This window comes from Mustelus asterias, chromosome 16 (genome assembly GCF_964213995.1).
Source record: "Mustelus asterias chromosome 16, sMusAst1.hap1.1, whole genome shotgun sequence".
Taxonomy (NCBI): domain Eukaryota; kingdom Metazoa; phylum Chordata; class Chondrichthyes; order Carcharhiniformes; family Triakidae; genus Mustelus; species Mustelus asterias.
Genome location: NC_135816.1, coordinates 88,075,990 through 88,089,803, shown reverse-complemented (window position 1 = coordinate 88,089,803; position 13,814 = coordinate 88,075,990). Strand labels below are relative to the sequence as shown.

General features: G+C 43.9%; 1 protein-coding gene across 1 annotated transcript in view; it reads right to left on the bottom strand.

Annotated features, from left to right (window-relative positions):
• LOC144505579 (uncharacterized) overlaps window positions 1-13,452 on the bottom strand; it is a 50,894-nt gene extending 37,442 nt beyond the window's left edge. The window contains exon 1 of the mRNA XM_078231699.1: window positions 13,285-13,452. Within this exon, the coding sequence (XP_078087825.1) occupies window positions 13,285-13,452 (168 nt within the window). The remainder of the gene's footprint in view (window positions 1-13,284) is intronic.
• Window positions 13,453-13,814: the final 362 nt, after the last annotated feature.

The following is a 13,814-nucleotide window of genomic DNA, read 5'->3' as shown; positions in this document are numbered from 1 at the left end:
ACATCCATCGATGTGGTGCCGGAAGACTGGAGGGAGGCAAACGTTGTGTCATCATTTAAGAAAGAAGGCAGGCAAAAACTAGGGAACTGTAGACCAGTGAGCCTAACAACGGTGGTGGGTAGGTTGTTGGGGGGATTCTGAGAGACAGCATCTACGTACATTGCGAAAGTCAAGGACTGATTAGGAATAGTGAGTACGGCTTTTTGCGTGGCAAATTTAATAGTTTTCTGAAGGGGTGACGAAGCAAACCGATGAGGGCAATGTGGTAGACATTGTCTATATGGACTCTAACAAGGCCTTTGTCAAAATACCGCACGGTAGACTAGTCAGTAAACTTATCTTATATGGGATCAAGGTAGAAGCAATCAGTTGGATAGATGATGGGGTTGCGCGTATGGAACACAGGATGGCAGAGGGTTGTGTTTTCAGATTGGAGGCCTCTCATTAGCGGTGTGTGGCATGGATCAGTGTTGAGTCCACTATCGTATTCATTTACCAACGATTCGGATGAGAATATAAGAGCCATGTTTAGTAAATTTGCATTACACCAAAATTGGTCGTTTTGGGGACAGTGAAGAAGGTTGTCTCAGACTACAATGGAACTTTGAGTGGGTCGAGGAATGCAGATGGAGGTTAACTCAGATAAATCTGCGGAGTTGAATTTCGGTCAGACAAATCAGGGCAGGGCTCACACAGTTAATGGTAGGATCCTGGGGCGTGTTGCCGAACAGAGAGACCTCTGGTTGAAGACACATAGTTCGTTGAAAATGGCATCACAGGTAGAGAGGGGTGAAGAACGCATTTGGCACACTTGCCTTCTTCGGTCAGAGCACTGAGTACAGGAGTTCGGACTTTGTTACAAATGTGCAAGATAATGGACAGGCGACCTTTGGAGTACTGCATGCAACTCTGGTGTCAGCCTGCTATAGAAAATATAGTAACATAAAAAATAGGTGCAGGAGTAGGCCATTTGGCCCTTCGAGCCTGCACCACCATTCAACATGACCAAGGCTGATCAAGCACTCTCAGTATCCCACTCTCGTTTTATCTCCATATCACCTGATTCCTTTAGCTGTAAAGGCCACGTCCAGCTCTCTCCACCCTGTATTGGAGAATTTCACAGGTTCACAACTCTCTGAGTGAAGAGATTCTTCTTCACCTCAGTCTTGAATGGCTTACTCCTTACTCTTAGAATGTGATGCCTCGTACTGGACTTCCTCAACATCGGGTACATTCTTCCTCCATTTAGCCTGTCCAGTCCCATCAGGATATTATACGTTTCGATGAGATCCCCTGTCAATCTTCTACATTCCAGTGAGTACATGCCCAGCCGATCCAGTGTCTCTTCATCTGGTTTAATTGTCATCAGTAGATTCTAAATTATAGCTGTTTTCTGTATTCCACCGTCTGCCATGGCAAGGTTCTAACCCGGGTCCTCAGAACAATAGCTGAGTTTTTGAATTAATATCTAGCGAAAATACCATTAGAACATCGCCTACTTAATAGAATAAACAAGTTCACTGAATTTGTCTGCTCATAAATGTATAGAATAGAATCTCTGCAGTGTAGAAGGAGCGTCTTCGCCCATCAAGCTTGCACTAACCGCAATCCCACCCACACCCTAGCCCCTATCATCACGTATTTACCCTGCTAATCGGCCTGACACAAAGGATCTATTTAGCTTGGCCAAACAACCTAACACGCAGATCTTTGGACTGTGAGAGGAAACAGGAGTACGCGGAGTACAGTCTCGGGGAAAATGTGCAAAATCCACATAGACAGTCACCCAAGGCTGGAATTGAACACGGGTTTCTGGCTCTGTGAGGCAGCAGTGCGAACCACTGTGCCACCGTGCCATCCGTGTAAATGTTTGCCAGAATTCTGAAAAACTACAGATCACATGATCCTGTGTCTTTCTTCATATGTCAGTCCTGCCATTTTGGGAATTCGTCTGGTGAACTGAAGGAAGAATGTTATTAAACTGGGAAGGCTGCAAAAAAGGTTTACAAGGATGTTACTGGGACTGGAAGGCTTGAATTATAAGGAGATGCTGGATAGGCTGGGACTTTCGTTTGTCCAGGAGGGCAGGAGGATGAGGGTGACCTTATAAAATAATGAGGGAGACCTTTTTCACAGAGAGGATGACGCGTATATGACATCAGCTGCCAGAGGGAGTGGTAGCCGCGGGTACAATTAAACACTTGTAAAGATGTTTGGACAGGTACATGCATGGGAAACGTTTAGAGGGATATGGGCCAAACGCAGGCAAATGGGACCAGTTCACTTTTGGAAACCTAGCCGTCATGGATGAGTTGGCTGAAGGGGCTGTTTCTGTGCTGTATATCACTATGGCTCGATGACTTTATGACTAGCACGAAGCCAACATGTTCATTCGGAGAGGAGGTGCCGAAACAATAGCCGAATGGTCGCCTTCTGTGCTGTAACAATTCTGGGATTATACTCTTCTCTGCCTGTCCTTACCCCTTTAGTTAGCACAAAACTCTCAGTGCAGTTCGATCACTTCCTGTTTGTAAGTAAGTGTCAAATTGGCCCGAAATGTGAGCTCAATTTCTCCCACCACAGATACATGCTGATCTGCTGTGTTTTTCCAGCACTTTCTGTTTTTATCTCAGTAATTGCATTCAGGCTCCATAATGCAGTTGAGTGAATATGATGGTTATTGATAATTAGGAACAAATGTGAGGTTTTTTTTTACAGTTAAATGAGTGGCGATGGAAATTATCTCGGTTTGAAAGACATTTGCATATATTCTGGAATTAAAATGATGAGCAACTGCAATAACCTCAGCTGGACACTTGGAGCTTCTAAATTGACTGATTTAGAACTCAATGTTGGAGTCCAAGGCTGATGGATGAAAGTGGGTGAGTGGCACAAGGCAAATTGCATCTATGGAGACCCAGCATAGACACGACAGGCCGAATAACCTCCCTTATGTTGTAACGATTATAGATTATGTGATGTGCAAAGGCAATAAAATTGCTCTTAAAGTCTCTGCCATTTCTTTGTTTCTCGACACTAACCCCCCAATTCCATAGTCGAATGGACTAACGTTTAGTTTAGCTGCTCTTTCATATTTCAATATTCTACTTGAATTTATTACTATTTATTTTTGGATCTGGTGTTGGCTTAGTTTCCTGTGTTAAGCACTGCTGTTCCATTTTCTTTCTCAAAGGAATATCTCTCCATCAGGAGTTACAAAGTATCTGGCATAACCTTGTTACTTATTTTCTGTTGTCTTCCTTTCAAAGAAGTTCCTAACTTCCACTTTTTCCAACTCCTTCTTCTTAAATAGTAACATGAATTAGGAGGAGACATTGATCACTTGGCCTCTCGAGTCTTCTCTGCCATTCAATCAGGTCATGGTTGATCTGATTATATCTTCACCATCACCGTCATGATTACCACCAACAACATTCCACCCTCTGTTGACGGGAGTGTTCTCTCGAGGCTACGTATTGCTAAACTTAAGCTAAACACAGAGAATCATGAAACTTAGTGTACTGATTCTAAGACGTGCCTTTATTAACCAAACCATCGAATGGGAGTGTGGTATAAAGAAACCCAGCATTCCAGGTAGAGAATTCGGGCAGCCCAATATCACTCTGAAAAACAATGCCTCTGTGAAAGCAATTGTACATTTTCAAAATAATTTCCCCACTTTTCCGGTAGGCATTATCCAGTAAAAGATTAATACAAGTCAGTCAATAATCGACCCTGTCACCAACCCCGACCAATAACAATTTACATCCTGACCTCTTGGGATTTTATTTGTCCTTAATTTCGGATGTTCCCTCCCTTGATTTCCCAGCAACACTGGCCGCTAGACAGTGAAATGGGACACTGATTCCCAAAGACTCAAACACAGTTGATACTCGTCTGTCCCTAAGGATCATTAGTGAATTGTTGCATTGCATCTTGTAGCTAGTATACATTGCGGCTACTGAACGTCGGTGGTGGAGGGATTGAATGTTTGTAGGTGGGGTGCCGATCAAGTGGGCTGCATTCTCCTGGATGCTGTCAAGTTTCTTGATTGTTGTTGGAGCTGCACCCATCCAGGCAAGTGGGGAGTATTCCACCACACTCCTGACTTTTGCCTTGTAGATGGCGGATAGAGTCTGGGGTGTCAGTAGGTGAGTTACTCCTGCAGTATTCCTAACCTCTGGCCTGCTCTTGCAGCCACTGTGTTTATGTGGTGAGTCCAGTTGAGTTTCTAGTCAATGGTAATCCCAATGATGTGAACAATGGGGGATTCAGTGATAGTTATACCATTGAATGTTACAGCGGTGGTCAGAGTGTCTCTTATTGGTGATGGTCATTGCCTGGCATTTGTGTGGCGCGAATGTTACTTGCGACCTGTCAACCCAAGACTGGATATTGTCCAGTTCTTGTTGTATTTGACCATGGCGTGTTTCAGTATCTGAGGAGTCGTGAATGGTGCTAAACATTGTGCAATCTTCGATGAACATCCCCATTTCTGACCTTACGACAGACGGAAGGTCATTGATGAAGATTGTTGGACCTACCACACTACCCTGAGGGTTTCCTGCAGAGATGTACTGGAGCTGGGATGACCGATCCTTCACAACCACAACCATCTTCCAAAGTACCAGGTATGCCTCCAACCTGTGGAGAGTTTGCCCCCTGATACCTACTGATTCCAGTTTTGCTGGTGTTCCCTGATGCCACACTCGGTCAAATGCGGCCTTAGAAATCAGCTCTTTTTTCCATGTTTGAACCAAAACTGTAATGAGGTCAGGAGCTGAGGGACCCTGGCGAAACCCAAACGGGGCATCACTGAGCAGGTTATTGCTGCGCAGGTGTTCCTTCATAGCACTGTTGATGACCGCTTCCATCACTCTACTGACGATCAAGAGTAGACTGAATTGGCCGTAATTGGCTGGGGAGGATTTGTTCTGCTTTTTGTGTACAGGACATACCTGGGCAATTTTCAACATTGTTGGGTAGATGCCACTGTTGTAACTGTACTGGAAGAGCTTGGCTAGGGGAGTTGCAAGTTCTGGAGCACAGGTCTTCAGTACTATTGCCGGAATGTTATCAGGGCCCATGCCTTTGGAAGTATCTAGTGCCTCCAACCGTTTCTTGATACCACGTGGAGTAAATCGAATTGGATGAAGACTGGCGTCTGAGATGCTGGGGACCACCGGAGGAGGCCGAGATGGATCAGGCACTCGGCATTTCTGGCTGAAGATTGCTGGATTGCACTGAAAACTTCCAGTGGTTGAAGAGATATGGTCAAGAATGGATTATGGTCCCAGGGTTGCATGGTGTTTCAATGGTTGGGCCTGCTGCCTCATAGCGCCAGGGACCCAGGTTCAATTATGGCATTGGGTGACTGTATGTGTGGAGCTTGTTTGTTCTTTGGTTTCCCCTGGGTACTCCAGTTTCCTCCCACAGTCCAACAATACGCTGGATTATCGATGCTAAACTGCCCTGTAGTGCACAACGATCTATAGCTATGATGGATTCGTCGTGGAAACTGGGTTAGCGGGATGGGGTGTGAATTTGGAACTGAGAAAGATGCTATTTCGGTGATTCGGTGCAAACTTCATGAGCTGAATTGCCTCCTTCTGCATTGTATGGATTCTATGATTCTACGGGCTGATAGATAGATCCCCGGATCCAGATGGGCTTCACCCTGAAATCCAGTGTGCAGGCAGATGCTTCAGTCATAATTTTACAAATTTGCCTGGATTTGGGAAAATTTCCCTTTGACTGGAAGATCATAAATATATATCGTTCATGCTTCGTCCCCATATTCCTCGATGCAATTAAAATCTAAACAATTGTCGACTTCTTTCTTGAATATATTCAACTACTTCTGTGGTAGAGAATTTCGCAGGATCACGACACTTGGGGGAAGACATATTTCGACATCACAGTCCTTGTTCTCGAATCATTTAGCAAGGAAAACATCTTCCCTGCCTGTCCTCTGTTTAGCCCTTTTAGAATTTGATACGTTTCATTCAGATCACCTCTCGTCTTTCTGAGCTCTCGTGAATGCAGCCCTACTCGAACTAATGTCCCTCACAGGTAAGTCCTGCCAAGCTCATAACATCTGCTACACACCCTACATGTGCATATCCCTTCTTAGGTAGAGAGACGTAAACTGCACGCATTACTACAGTTGTAGTCTCACTAAGGCCCTGTATAACTGCACTGAGACATCCTTTTGAAATGAAGTCCAACTTAACAATTGCCTTCCTAATTGCGTGCTGTACCAGCCTCGCCACTTTTATTGACTGGTCTACAAGAACACCCAGGTCTCTTGGGGCATTCACAGTTTCCCATACATCAGCGTTTAGATAACACTCATCCTTTCTGCTTTTCACACCGAAGTGTACAATTCCAAATATAGCCACGTTGTACTGCATGTGACGTGCGTTTGTCCACTCAGTGATTTGTATCATTTATCTTGAAAACTCCTTGCTTCCTCTTCACAACTCAGAACTTCGCTGTAGCAAATGATACTGCAGAAAGGAAAAGTTCTTGTTGTAGCAAGTAAGATATGGTCATCGATAGAAATTTGGTTAGCTAACAAGAAAAAGAGAGGTGGCATAAATGTATCTGTTTTTGGTTGGCAGGATGCTCGAGTAATGTTTCATAGGGATAAATGCTGGGGCCTCAACATTTAATAATTGATATAAATGACTTGGATGAAGGGGCTGAAACCCGTTTTGCTAATGACACAAACATATTGCAAGGAAGTAATTTTACAAGAGGACGTAAGAAGGCGACAGGAAGACATGAATTGTTTAAATGTGAGGCAGAAATCTCGCAATTGAGGTATACTGCGGGAAAAAGTAAAATTCTCCTTTTTGCTAGCCCGACTAAGTAACGAACCCATTATCTAAGGGGTGAGATGATGCAGAACCCTGAAATTCAGGGGATTTGGATGCCTTAACACAGGAATAGCGATGGCCAGTATGCAGGTACAGCATTTAACTAGCAAAACTAATATATACATATATTTGCCTATTATGAAGTGAATTGACTACCAAAGTAGGGAGGTCCTCTTTCAGTTGTACAGGGGATTTGTGAGATCACATCTGGCTTATTGTGTACAGTATTGCTCTCCTTCTTTAAGAAGACATGTAAATGCATTATAACTATTTCAGAAAAGGTTTTCTAGATTTATACCAGGAATGGGCTGCCTGTCTGACGAGGAAAGAATGGAGAGCTTCTGTTTGTGCCCACTAAAGTTTATCTTTAAAGTTTATTTGTGTCACATGTAGGTTTATATTAACAGTGCAATGAATTTTCTGTGAAAATCCCCCAGTCACCACACTCCAGCGCATCCCTCGTTACAACGAGGGGGAATTTAGAATGGCCAATGCACCTTACCAGCACCTCTTTCGGATTGTGGAAGGAACCGGAGCACCCGGAAAAAAGCCATGCAAGCGTAGGGAGAACGTGCAGACTCCACTCTGACATTAGTCCAAGCCAGGAATTGAACGTGTGTCCATGACTCTGTGAAGGAGCAGTGCTACCACTGTGGCACTGTGCCGCTCAGAAAGGAGACGCAACTTGATCAAATCTTTTAGGATCCTGATGTGAATTGAGAATTTGGATGTCAAGGAGGTGCTTTCCCTTGCTCGAGAACCTGGACATAAAGGGCACTCATTTAAAATAAGGGGTCGCTCAATTTAAAAAGCAGTGAGGATTTTTTTTCTCAGTTTGTTTGCCTTTCAACTCTCTTCATTAACATGCAGTGAAAATATAATCTTTGGATATCATGAAGGCAGAACTAGATACATTATTGACAAACAAGAGAGTTGGCAAGAATGTGAGATTAATTTCGCAGCCTGATCAGCCATGATGAATTCTGACGACAGAGCAGGCTGGTATGGTCATGTGTTTGGATGGATGGATGGATGGATGGATGGATGGATGGATGGATGGATGGATGGATGGATGGATGGATGGATGGATGTATGTACGTACGGATGGATGGATGCATGCATGGATGAATGGGTGGATGGACGTTCAGAGAGACAGATGGATGAAGGATGGCCAGATGGACAGATGGACGGAAGGAGGAATGGAGGAAGGGAGGAACGGATGGACAGACGGAAGGCAGATTGACCTATAATTCGGGGAATATTTTGCCAAGGCAAGTTTCATACATTTTCAGTATTTGCATTTGGAATAACTTATTTGCTTTCGTTTTGGAGCAGATATCAGTAGCTGAAAATCAAAGAAGATGCAGGAGAGACTGTGTCTGCTGTTTTCCTTCTGCCATCAGGGAAGTTTTTGACGATCTTTCTCATCCCTTCATGTCCACTCCTCCGGATGTCAATTCCTATCCTTTTGTCTCTGCTTCTTGCATTCCTCATTTATCCTTTTATCTTATTTCTGGGAATCACCTCTCGCCATTGAAACACTGCCCTTTGGCTGTGGACTCTGCCTGCATAGCCATTCCTGGTGGTTCCAAAGTTTCTTGTGTGTTTGCCCCGCTGCTCATTCTTATCTCTGGCTACAATTGTTCATTCAATTGCGGCCAGTCGAATACCTGCCCTGTCTCTTCACTCAATGATGTTGCAAGTATCATATACCTCCTGCTACTTTCATTTTTTTTCCCTCTCTCTGTTCCCTCATGTTCATCGTTAGTATTTCTTTAAGGTTTCTTAATTCTCCTGGTCCATTAATTTCAGTCCTCCATTTGGCGCTGCATGAACCATGGACACTACATGAACCATGGACGTATCAGCTGTTCATGTTTTAAATGTTTATTAATTAATATAATAATTATTGCAACAGGACATGTCACCATGTTCTTCAACTGTTCCCTAATTTGGACGTTCAGTGATGTGTCTGGGCGTACAGTGACAATAAGTGTGAGTTTAGTGGGAATGGATAGTGTTACAAAGTGAGGTGAGCTATTTTTTCTGGCTGCTAAGTGCCCGTAAAGATGATAATTGAGGTATCAGAATGTGTAATGACATTTGGAGTGAGATCCTGTGATGTTTGTCAATGTGTAGTGACATGAGGAGTGAGATGATCGATTATTGGTGGCGATTAAGAATAATGGAGGGGCAGTGATACATCTGGATTGGCATTGACAGGAAGATTGAGGTCAATAATTTATATGTATCCATAGAAACAATAAGGCCAGCTCTGCATCGGGATTGGTAATGTCCAAAAGTGAATGGTCAATGATGTGGCATGATCGGTAGAGAAATAGGAGTGAGGCCAGCGATGTATGAGGGTAGTTTGTGACAATAAAAGCAAGGGCTTTGCTTGATTTTGATTTGAGGGGGTATAAAAACGTGGTTAGTGTTTTATCTGTTAGTGCGTTCAGAATAGGAAGGAATTCAGTGGTCTGCCTGATTGGGCACTGACCTGACGAAGGAGCAGCGCTCCGAAAGCTAGTGGCTTTTGCTACCAAATAAACCTGTTGGACTTTAACCTGGTGTTGTGAGACTTCTTACTAAATGAGACCAGTGATGTAACGGTTGCGTAGTGAAATATGAAGGAGGTTTTTGATGTTTCTGGTTAGATGCTGATCATCAGATTGAGTTCACTGTGATATCTGAATTGGTCGTGTGAATCAGTTTCAGATCAATACTGTCCTTGCATGGGCAGATCAAATTATACATGAGGCCATTGTTGTATCTGCAATGATATCTAAAGGGCAGGGGCGCCGTAGTGATGTTGCCACTGGACAGGTAATACGGGGTAATTCTCCTTCGACAGATCGGAGAATTTGAACTCAATCAATCGAAAAATATGGAAATAAAAGGCTAATGCTAATCGCAAATGTGATTTTTATCAACACTAATGGTTCACTTTAGCGGATGAACTCTGTCATATTTAAGTGGCTTTGCTTTTCTGAACGTGTAGACTCGGAACAAGGCGGCTGACTCTTAAAAACCATCTGAAATGGCTTCGCAGAACAGTCAGTTGTATGATGGCGATAGAAAGCCAATGATGAAAGCAGTGGAACATCCGGTCCCGGTAGAGACACCAGAAATAATAAACACCGGACTATTGCCTTTACGAAGTTCTCCTTCTCAAGATCTGGTGGTTTTGACCAATATTTGGAGAGCTGCCTCGCAGATTAGCGAACCAACAGCCTAGCAAATGATTCTGACGGAATCAGTCCTTTCAGAAAATATCCCCGCCACCACGTTCACCATCATGGATTGTCCTGTACCATCGGCAGAGATGGTGATACTGTTGAATACAATCAAGAGGGAGTTGCCCTGGTTTCTCTCAACATCGACTCTGGTCCCCATTAAGTCCAATCGCATTAGGTCAAACATGTCAAGTAATTTCTTGCTTGTTGGCACATGCCACACCAACACCCGCCACCCCCCCCCCCCCCCCCCCCCCCACCACCACCCCTCCCCGCCAGCTCAGCTGATGTATCAGTACCGTTCCTTGTTGAACACATTTGGGGGAGGCACTGAAGGTGTCACTCACATGACAAACACTGTACGGGGTTACATATACAGAAAAATTATCCATTAACATTGCCACATCAAACTATTCTTGAACTGGGTAAGCACAGAATTAGATACAGAGTGAAATTCGCTGTTCCGTCTCGCACTCAAACATTCACTCGGCAGGTGCAGTGTGGGTTCAGATGCAGACTGAAGCTTGCTTTACATCACCACTCCCAGTCCAATTTCATGGAAGGGTCGTTTGGTATAGGTCCATTATTAGAAAGCAGGAACTAAGGTGTTGTGTTTTAAATCTCCATTTTATGAGGGGTAAATTTGTATAGTTGGGATTGTGATCGATCCCTTTTCCAGGCAGTAACACGAGGATCAGGCATTATCCTTTTCTTGAGCGGGGCGTGGGCCTGAATCAGCCCAATTTTCATATGTTTGATCATTTCAGACTGGATAAAATATATTATCTGAGGGTGATGTTGCTTCAAGGGGAAGCAATGCTGCTTCGGAAATCTCACCGTGAGTTTCTCTGATCCCTTGTCCCCGGCTCAGGCTTAGCAGTGCTGTAACAGGGGGGAGAAGGACATGTCGACCATGTATTTCTACATCTTCTGTCCCAAGAGCGCAAAGCCATTGAGATGACACAAGTGCCCAAGTATAAAACCACCTTCAGTTACAATGAATTGTGCCTTGTGGCTGCAAAAGTCACAACCTTTGTTACAGGGGATGGGGCTACCAGTGATCACGACTACCAAAGTCAAGGAGAGTTACAGTAACAACCAATCCCTCCTTTCCTTTCTCGACCTAGCACCACCTCCTCATTCCCATTTCCCTTTCCCGCAGTCCCAATGAAGAAAACGGGAGAGGAAAGTGCGCATATTGTACTTAATTATATTTAAAATGTTGTTGTTGAGGAAATCATGCGGTTTGAGAATCGAGGCCTGGGCGCTGTTTATATCAGTCACGGTACTGCACTCGTGACAGGAGTATCCGTAAGTCTCTAGTTCGATTGTGAACAGTTTTACTCTCTGCATCTAGAAAAGGACATACACCTTAGAGAAGACATAAGTAAGGCTGAATGAATTGATTCTGAGGAACAGAACATTATTCTTTGCGGAGAGATTGAGTCAAGTCGGCCGATATCGCCTGGAGATGAGACAAATAAGAGACAATTTCATTCTTGGAATGTTCACCGGGATAGATGCTGAGAGACGGTTTTTTGTATTTATGGGACCTCGGCGTCGCTGGCGAGGCAAGCATTTATAGGCCAACCCTAGTTGTTCTGGCTTGATGGTCAAGAACACGGGATAGTAGAGGAGGCCAGGACTTCAGATGCGGAATAATTATTTCGTTCAGAAGATTGTGAATCTTGGGAATTCTCAATTCCAGAGAGATTGGGGGTGTTCTGTCATTGATTCGATTTAACAGTGAGTTCGATATAATTTTGGTTGTCGAGGGACTTGTGGGATGTAAAATGTGGCGGAAAAATAGACATCAGATATTGTTAAGCCCTGAACTTATTCAATGATAGAATCGACTGGAGTGGCGGAATGGCCTCCTCGTGTTGCTAATTCTTACAAAGGCAATAATGAGAGAAATGGAGGAACTCGCCAGAGTCAACAGACTTGCATTGACCATGAACATAATAACTAGAAGCAGGAGTAGGCCATCTGACCCCTCAAGCCTGCTCTGCCATTCAATAGGGTCATGGCTTAACTTTTGTGGACTCAGCTCCGCTTACACGCCCACTCATCATAACTCTTAATTCTTCTACTGTTCAAAAACCCATCTATCAATGTCTTAAAATATTCAAGGAGGTAGCTTCAACTGCTTCACGGGGCAGAGAATTCCTCAGATTCAGAACCCTTTGAGTGAATAAGTTCCTCCTCAACTCAGTCCTAAATGTGCTCCTCTTCCCTTTAAGGCTATACACCCTAATTCTAGTTTCACCCGCCAGTGGAAACAACATCCCTGCTTCTAGCTTATCTATTCCCTCCATCATTGTATTTGTTTCTGTAAGATCCGTCCCTCATTCTTCTCAATTCTAATGAGGGTATTGTCCCAGACTATTCAGTCTCTGCTCATAGGACAACCCTCTCAACTTCAGTATCAACCTAGTGAATCTTCTCTGCACCCGCTCCAGTGCCAGTATACCTTTTCTCAAGTAAGGAGACCAAAACTGTACACTGTCCTCCAGGTGTGGCCTCATCAATGCCTAATATAGCTGCAACATAAACGCCCTGTTTTTTAAACTCCATCCCTCTGGCAATGAAGGACAACATTCCATTTGCCTTCTTAATTACCTGCTTCACCTGCAAACCAACTTTTTGTGACTCATGCATAAGGGCAACCAGGCCCCTTTGCAGACCAGCATGCTGCTGCATTTTTTTTTAACCATTGAAATAATAGTCCATTTTGCTGTTATTCCTAGCAAAATGGATGACCTCACATTTACGAACATTGCCTTCAATCTGCCAGCCCCTTGCTCACTCACTTAAACTATCGATATCCCTCTGCAGATGTTCAGTGTCCTCTGTGCACATTGCTATACCTTAGTGTCATCTGCGAATTTTGACACACTACACTTGGTCCTCAACTCCAAATCGTCTATGTAAATTGTAAACAATTGCGGGGCACGTGCAGTGAATTCCAAAAGAAACTGGTCCTCGAAGCACACCACGAGTCACTGACCATAGCAACACGCATTTATCCACACTATTTGTTTTCTGTTAGTTAGCCAATCCCCTATCCATGCTAATACATTACCCGTAATACCATGCACCTTTACCTTATGCAGCTGTCTTTCGTGCTGCACTTTGTTGAATGTCTTCTGGAATTCCAGTCATACCACATCCACTGGTTCCCTGATGTCTACCGCTCTCGTAATGTCCTCAAAGAATTCCAGTAAAATATTTACACATCGCCTGCCTTTCATTAATCCATGCTCTGTCTGCTCAATGGGATAATTTCCATCCAGAAGTTTCGCTATTTCTTCCATGATGGTGGATTCAAGCATTTCCCCATTACAGAAGTTAAGCTAACCAGCCTATAGTTACCTCCCTTTTGTCAATCTTCATTTTCAAACAGTGATGTCACATTTGCTGTTTGCCAATGTGCCAGAACCGCCCCAGAGTCTGGCTAATTTTGGTGAATTACCATATTATTTCTTCAGCCATCTTCTTGAGTACCTGTGATGCATTTCATCAGGGCCAGGAGACTAATCTACCTTTAAGCCCATGAGCTTGCCCAACTATGCCACTGAAGTGATAATAACCGTTTCCAGGTCCTCAACCGCCATAGAATCCTTCTCATCAATTTTCTGTGATTTGCGTCTTCTGCTGTGAAGTCCAACAGAAAATACGTTTTCAAGGCCTCAGT